At 41.1% G+C, this 8,364-nt stretch overlaps 1 protein-coding gene across 4 annotated transcripts in view; it reads left to right on the top strand.

Moving 5' to 3' along the window:
• The first annotated feature begins 230 nt into the window (after window positions 1–230).
• ckap5 (cytoskeleton associated protein 5) overlaps window positions 231–8,364 on the top strand; it is an 81,473-nt gene continuing 73,339 nt past the window's right edge. For 3 of the 4 annotated variants that reach the window (XM_052029348.1, XM_052029347.1, XM_052029345.1), the window contains exons 1-2: window positions 231–547; window positions 4,626–4,715. In XM_052029348.1, coding sequence (XP_051885308.1) covers window positions 4,659–4,715 — 57 coding nt within the window. In that variant the 5' untranslated portion in view covers window positions 231–547; window positions 4,626–4,658. Of the gene's footprint in view, window positions 548–1,183; window positions 1,333–4,625; window positions 4,716–8,364 lie in introns of those variants that run through there. The other variant, XM_052029346.1, reaches the window with a different exon arrangement.

Here is an 8,364-nt window from a genome sequence, read left to right as displayed (position 1 = left end):
ACTAAATGTACGAGACAGATTTCTAAATCTACGGCCGTAGTTTAGTTTTATTGCTAAAGACTAGATCCAGAGAGCCGAGCCGCTTCCCAATGAGTTCAGTTGGAGGATCCAACCCTCACTCACGACATATCCCAGGACGCGCGAATACTCAACAGCCCCCCCCCCCCCCCCCCCCCGAATACAACATCACGTCGCCGCTCACCGCCCAACCAAGTCCCGCCTCCGCCACCACCCCCGCCGCGCTGATAGGTTACTTGCAGCAGACCCTCGCATTCCGATACGGCAGCTGAGATGTCAATTCCGCTCAACTGCCCCGGCGGTTCTCCGTCAAATTTGAATCTGACCAACCGGAAAGCTGGTTACGAGTGCCGTTAGCGACCAATCCGGTGCAGCCTTGTTTGGAGGGTGCGCGATAGAAATTTCAAATACGCTTCAGTGCTAACGGTTCGGATAAACGGCGAAAGGTTTTTTTTGAATCGCCCTGAGGCGCCCGGCAGGTCGGCGGCACCGAGGTGGAGCTGGTTACGGGAACGCTGCTGCTAACCAGGTAGGCGGGCCGAGTCACCGGCGCTTGGCCGGCTGCCAGTGCATTATATAAGCCGGACGGCGGTGGAGGAAGGTGAGCTCCATTTTCCCCCTCCCGGTGCAGCTGGTCGCCGGCTGTGAGCACAATGAAAGCCCGGGCGGGTGGACCAGCCGCCCCATCGGTCGCCGCTACCCTTGTCCCCGGCCTTGTTACGGACCGGCGTCGTGGTTCACTTGCTATTTACGCCCGCCGCCTAACGCGTCTTCGGGCGGGGGGAATGTGGAGGAGGGGGAGGGGCTGGTAATGGGGGGGAAGGTGTGGAGGGGGAGGGGCTGGTACTGCAAGGGGGGATGGTGGGGGGTGTATGGGGGAGGTGTGGAGGGAGGGTGGTGGGAGGTGGAGAGGAGACCCTTGTGAATGATACTCGCTGTTTATTCGTTTCCTTCCCCTCCAGAAAAAAAACAGACCATGGGGGGGGGGTGTAGGGAGGAGTGGCAGACCCTGGAGGTCGGGATGATGCTGCTCAATCGCCGAGCGTTGTGGCCGCCTCAGCGCTGATGTTTGTCTGGCACCGGCCTGGTTGTCTTCTGAAGGCAACTCGCATCACAGAAGGATGGGAGGGCGGGAGTGGGTGGGAAACAAGGAGGCCTGTGGCAAGGCACCACGGTGATATTTGAGGGATTATATTGATGTTTAGTGCTTTTTTTTCATCGTATCGGTCCGATTTTCAGTTTCGCGAATGACGGCACTTTCCCTCTGTCCTGAATGGCGAGTGTTCCCTTTCCCCTTTGTAGGCCGCGACCTGGGTATGTTATTGTTTTAAAAGGCAGCGATGAAATAACGTTCGTGCTTCTGTAGCTGTGGGCCTACTCCCTGCTGGCAGTCACGCGGCTTCGAGCTTTTTGTTTGCATTTATTTCTTTGCATTCGACCGTTAGCAAAAAAAAAGTGTAACCGGGTATTTCTTGCCACACCTTTCAAGTGAGCAATGATTTGCCCCTTTCAACTGCCTATCTGTAGTTCATTTGACAGCTGGGAAGGGGTGTGACAAAAGCAATGGATTTTAAATAACCACCTGTATTGATCTGATTTGTGTAAATTGCAATGCTTTACGTGTTTTTATTTTAGTTTGGGAGATTAAATATCGTGAGACATTTGCGCATTGTTGAATAGCTGCTAGTTTTCGTCTGAATCATCTTGGGAAAGTTCTTTAATTTGGATTTCAACTGAGTGTGGTTACCGGAATGTAATACTGTGGGTGGGCAAGAATATGGCTGATGCATTTGTATTTATTCACTTCGGTCCCATAAAACAATATTTTTTAACTGAAGTATAGATAATGTTGATGTTCAAAAGGATCCAGGTTTGCTCCTACACAAATAGCTGAAAGCCACCGTGCAGGTGCAGTAAGCACATGATATTTTGGCTTGTATTACAAGAGGATTTGAGCACAAGAGTAATATCCTTTTGCATTAGTGGGACAATATAGTTTTATTCTCCTTAAAGTAAAATGTGTGTTTTTGGGTGATTGCATAATACATTCATTTAACTTGTTTCAGGGATGGTGAATTTTCTGTTTGAGGTGAGATTGAGTAGTCTTGGTCAATGTTCCCTGGAGCTTTATAAGAATTAAAGGAGATTTCATTAAAACTTGTAAAATTTTAAAGGGCTCAACAGGCTAGATGTAAGGTTCCAGGTTTTGCTGCCTCAGAATAAGAGGACTGAGAATGAGAAGAAATTTTTTCACATGGAGCAGTGAATTAGTGTAATTCTGTTCCCTGGAGAGATGTGGAGGCACAATCCTTAAATTTATTCAGAAAAGATTAGTAGAGTTCTGGATTTTGAGGGAATCAAGGGCGATGGGAATCGTGCAAGAAATGGTATTGAGGTGAAAGGTCAACCATAATCTTGATGAATGTGGAGCAGATGTGCCAAATGGCCTACTCCTGTTTATGATGTTCTTTTGACCCTCCAAAGTGTGGCTTGAAGTTTTTATCTGCTAATGCTAAATACTTGCTTTCCTGTTGGGGGAAAAAAAAGAAATGGTTATATTATTGGGCCAGATATTATTGGTTACCTAAACTTGCTTTTTCCCCAAAGATTTTATTGTCTTTTTGTATTCAGGGACTTGCAAAGTATTTCCAAAAACTGCCTTCTACTTGGAGACTTGAAATTGTGCACCAGAAGTGCAGATCAGAAAGCTGAAGTTGGTATCAAATCAACTGTGGAAAAGAAAGAAAAATGTTATTTTCCAAGAAAATCCAAATAAAAGCTGATGAGTAAAACTCCAGGATTGTAAAAATAATCTTCAATCCTGGCAAGATTGTTTGGCAGTAATTCATGTGTAATAAACATGGAATGAGCAAACACTAATATTTAGGCAGCTTTAGCCCATATTAATTGAAATACATTAATTTGACACTACATTTGATACAGTTAACCAATGGGTTCATTTGGAAATGGCTTGGAGTATCTCAGTCAGCAACTTCCTGTTTTATTTTCTGCTGTCTTTTACTATGTGGATGGCAGTAATTGTTGTTTCATTTGCTTGAATTCTGGTTAGTGCTGTTAGCTTTTTTTTCTTTTCAATACTTTGATCAGTAGTTAACCTATGCTAGAACTGGTTGCAGAATGTATTGGGTGTTGGATTTTGAATGGAAGGTTGGTGCTTGTCAATATAGTGTGCAAAGCCTCTCAGTTTTAGGTTAGTTTTAGAAGTTTTTAAACAAGTATTTTAAACTATTGAGCTAACGAACTGTTTTTGGACACTTTGAAATTCCCATCCTATTATGCATAACCTTTTTCCTCTGTTCCAAATAGGAAGTTGTTATGAATGTGATCTTCAATATTTTTAACACATGACATCTCATTTTTAAAAAAAATACTGAAATGAGATTCACACTTGCCATTTTTTTGTTGTAAATGGAGTAAATTTATAGTATCCTATCACGTAATCCTTGTTCATCATTTTATTAGATAAAAATATTGTTAGCAACCTATGAATCTTGAATATTAGCATATATGAATATAATTATTGAAAATAAAAAAAGTAGATGCTGGTAACAGGTCAGGCAGCAACTGTGGGGTGGGGGCTGGAAGTCAATGTTTCAGATCAAAGGCCCTTCATTAGAATATGATAATTTTTAATCAGATGAAGAATTGCACAGAATTTTTTTAAAATTTGATTGGTTACTGTATTGGAAACTAAGTTGAAACACAGTTGTGCTGATCCAGTTCCCAAAATAAGTTGGCAAATTTCATCATGCTGAGCTAAAAGTTAATGAACTGTCTCTGGACAGTTATAATAATGCAATACCTGTGTTTCCTAGCTCTCTACCAAACTCTACATATCAGTAAAACCAATAACTAATGCAGTCAACTTCTAGAGAAATATTTGAGAAATTACTTTTTTATTCTCATTCTTAAAAACATCTCCATAAGTAACACGACAGCTGTGCTCTACAGCCTAAATCTGGTTAGTGTTTTCAATTTATTTTCATTCAGCTTCATAAATAACAATCAATATGTGACGTTTATTGGCTGTTCCTTCAGAGAAATCTGGAGTAATTTTTTTTAAAAAAAGCAGTGCAATGTTGGGCTGGGCTGATGAGATTCCTTTTGGATAGATGAATCAACATGGCTGTCATACATAACATTTTGCTGCAATTCACACTTTTGTATATAATGTGGATGGAAGATATTCTCTCAAAGGGGGTTCACTTTTGTATTGTGCTTTAAAATTCAAGAGTAATGAGGTTACATCCTTGGTGTCCTCTTTGAATAGATATCTCTTGGAAACTTCAGTCATAAGGGCAGTTTCCATTTATATGCTGATAACAAAATCTTAGCTCTGTACCATTGTTTTGTGTGACTAGCAGATCACTGCCCCTTTTAACTATACTATTTATAGTCCTTGGTAGTGCTGAAAATGGAAGGGGGAAGCTAGTTCAGAAACTGCTTTGGCACTTAGTCTTTTGTGCATATCTGCAGCTGATTCACACAGATCAAATTATAACAGTGCGTTGCTGTTGAGTATTTCAGAAATATGTAGCCAACTGTAACCACTGTTCTGGCTAGTAATTTTTTGTATGTTTCACTAGGCTACTGTTGAGTGAGCACGATACACAATAGCCATGGGTGACGAATCTGAGTGGATAAAATTGCCAATTGATCAGAAGTGCGAGCATAAGGTACGTTAAAGATTTTTTGGAATATATTTGAACAGATGAATTTGAATATTTGTAGAATATTAGTGATTTTAAAGTTTCCGTTGGATTTGAGGTAGATAATCCATGCACAATTTCATTGAAAATGTGGAAAATATAAGTTCTGGGTTCTGCTTGACATGCTTTGGATGAAACAAACTTTTGCATTTCATTTTTTTAATTCAAGTTTGTCAGAATCTGATTCTGACAAACTTTTTTGTAATTCGTAGATCTTTTCACCCGTAGGATTTTCACGTATCCACATTTGTTACCATTCTAAATATTGTTTACTGATGATAAGCTGCCTTTTTGAAATAGTCCAATTCGTATAGGGAAGACACTCCCAGACCATTGGGTATTTTGACTGAGTGATGAAAGATGGCGATATGTTTTTGAGTGAAGGTGGCATCACTTGGAGATGTTCCCTTGCACCTGCTGCCTCATTCTCAGACAATAACAGTTGAAGGATTTTAGAAATATTGAAGAAAATCTTTGAGATGCTGAAACGCATCTTGTAGATGGTATATCCTGCGGTCGCAATTTGTCAGTTGTGGAGGGAAGGACTGTTTAAAGCGAAGTAGTACTCAGGTGGGCAGCTTTGCCCTGGATGATAGAGCTTTGTTGTTGGTGCTGCAGACATCCGGATAATTGGTGAGTAGTCAGTCACTCTACTAAATTAAATCTTATATATGGTAAAAGTTTGGTGAGTTGAGAGGTGAATCATTTGCTGTAGGGTACTTTGACCTGGTCTTGTAGTCAGTGTTTATGTTCCTGAAACACTCTATTCTGAGCTCTGGTATGGGAAGGGGTTATTTGACAGAGGAAGAGATTCAAAGATATACTCAAATCCTACTTGGGGGGGGGGGGGGGGGTGGGGAAATGCAAAAATCTCCACTGACTCCTAGGATTCTTGTTTGGGGGAGCACTCTGGATGGTGTTGAAAACTTCAGCTGTACATCAGTGCCACCCAGGAGCCCTGCATAAGTGGTAGAAAGAGCAGCCCACCTCTCAAATTACCCACCGACCCTTCCCATTAGTTGCCACCTGTCTGATCTGTGGAATTGTCTTTGGTTCCCACATTGGCCTCGTAAGCTCCATTGTAAGCTACAAAACTGGAATTGAAGTCAGTCATCTTAGATCCCAGGAGACTGAAGTAAGAATATGTTGCTGGTGCAGGTACGTTTCTAGTCAGTGGCCTCTGAGGTTTGGTGGTTGACTTCACTATGGTAGTACAATTAAATATAAAAGGTGTAGTTTGTGGAAATCATTGTTACTTGACACTTGGGTCGTGCAAATGTTACTTGCAATTATCAGTCTATATATGAATGTTTTCTAGGTTCTGAACATGGACATATGCTATGGTGTTTTGAGGAATTTGAAATGGAAATGAACAAAGTAATCATCTGTATATAGATGTTATTGATGAAAGCTGCATATTATTGGGATACAGACATTACCTTTAACAGCTTGTACTAGAAAATCAAAGTTTTATAGATGCTTTGATTGCTGCTCTCTCTGATGTAATGTTAAGTGAAAATGTGACTTTATTAAAGGCTTGTGCAGGTACTAAAGTTTTTTTTTGTTACTGACTTGCCAACGATGGCAATAGTATACATTGCTATTCATTTTTACTAGTTGCATCTTTTGCCTGAAGGAAATGCTTGGAGAGAATCAAAGCACATGTATTTATATAACTTTTTAGCATGGAATATAGGTGGTACATAATTGAAAATCGCAGTGGAGATGTTGGGGAAGGACATTGGTGATAAGTGGGTTTGCTGGACTTCCTTGTCAATTATTAGTTTAATGCAGAGATAGTGAAATAAATTAACTAGAATGAGGATAGGCAATGTGATCTAAATGGCAAAGTTTTAAGTGATAAAACATTTCAAAGCACATGAGGAGCAGGGCTTAATTTGCATTGCTTTACTAAGCTTCAGTAAACACTTTACAAGCAATCAACTATCTTTTGGTCCCCACAGTCACTTTGACTACACCTCCTTCAACCCTGTTTCCTGAAAGGACACCACCACCTTCTGTTTCTTCCATGTCCACTGCATCCATTCTTAAGGTGATGTTTTCCACTCTAGGACTTCTGAAATGTCCTCCTTCAGGAAATGTAGCTGCCCACTACTGTAGCTGCTCTCACCTCCCCTCTCCTCAGAGAAAACAGAGATGGAGTTCCTCTGGTCGTTGCCTTTCATCCCAGCCCCTCTGCATTCACATATCATCCTTTGTTACTTCTGCCAACCCCAGTGGGATTGCACCACCAGCCACATCTTCCCTTCTCTCTTTCTCTCCTCCCTTTTTGAAGTGCTGTTTCAGCTTTACAAAATGCAGTAGTTAATGTGTGCAAAAAAACTTGAATTGTATTGTGATTTTAATGTTGATTGAAGGCCAGGGTACCAGGGTAATCCTCTTGCTCTTCATTGGAATAGTGGTTTGGTAATTTTTGCATTCCCTTGGAAGGGTTGATGAGGCCTTTCGATTTTAATGAACCATCCACTCATTGCTACGTGGGCACATCAACCCAGGTTTTTATACTTGGATCCTTGAAATCAAGGATGAGCCCTTTGGGGATTTTAGACAATGTCAGGATTGAAAGATTCCATTGCTGGAGATGCAGCACATGGCTCCAATTATTGACGAGAGTGAAATCAAATAAACAGAATTCCTCTGAGAAATGGAAGTGGATCATGTAATTGACCTGGTGAATGATTACATCATGGTTTTCAATGTGCCATAATGAGAGTATAACATTTTTCACCTTGATTGATGTTCTGGGACAGGTATGTGCAAAGTGACTTGGGAGAAGAATTTGAAGTTGATGTTGGCCTTGTTTTTAAAAAAAAATGTTAAAAGGTGCTATTGGTTGGGGACCTTGTATTATAAAAAGAAAATTGCCATCTTCCATCTTTTTTGACTCCAGTGCTAAACCAATGTGGATGTCCTAACTATCCTCTTGGAGAGCTAGCAAGCTACTCTTAATAGGGACTGAATTGTCATTATATGACATCTGGTGCTGAGCAGGATGTCAATTGTGCCAACAACATCCATCATCCAGATATTGAATAAAATGTGTGTTTGGACAGGAGAATTGACTGGGATGATGGAGAATTTGATGGGGAAGGTTTTATGGGATTGGGCTCAAATGAGAGAGGGAGGCGAGTCTGAGAACTGGGTGAGGGAACTTGTGAAAGGAGGTGGATTCTTCACAAGGCAGGGTGAGGAAATCTTATTTGTTCACAAGCATGGGAGAGGCACAGAATTCTGACAGTTTTTAGGGAATGTTTTGGTAGTGGACGGAATAAATCTCGGACTAATTTGGTGATTTTTAGGAGCATTCAGCCTTGATGGGACGGGGATGGATATAAGAAAAGTTTTGCTCATCTGCCTTGGGTATGATGGTGAATGTAGAGTTCCTTCCAGGGAACTGACTCAAAGCAAGTCTTTTTTTTCACTGTTGGCAATAGTTTCTTTCAATGGAGATGAAGTTATTGAGCAGATCAACCATTGTCCGTTTCCTATCTAATACAATAGTTTTGCGATTTAACAGTTTCTTGTGGGTCAATAGTAGTGTGATTGGCTACAGAAAGTAAGGGAGCTGAAAACTGAAAGAAAAGGAACACAGGAA

Source organism: Pristis pectinata, chromosome 14 (assembly GCF_009764475.1).
Source record: "Pristis pectinata isolate sPriPec2 chromosome 14, sPriPec2.1.pri, whole genome shotgun sequence".
Taxonomy (NCBI): domain Eukaryota; kingdom Metazoa; phylum Chordata; class Chondrichthyes; order Rhinopristiformes; family Pristidae; genus Pristis; species Pristis pectinata.
Note: the sequence above shows the minus strand (reverse complement) of the source record. Positions and strands in the feature narration are given on the sequence as shown.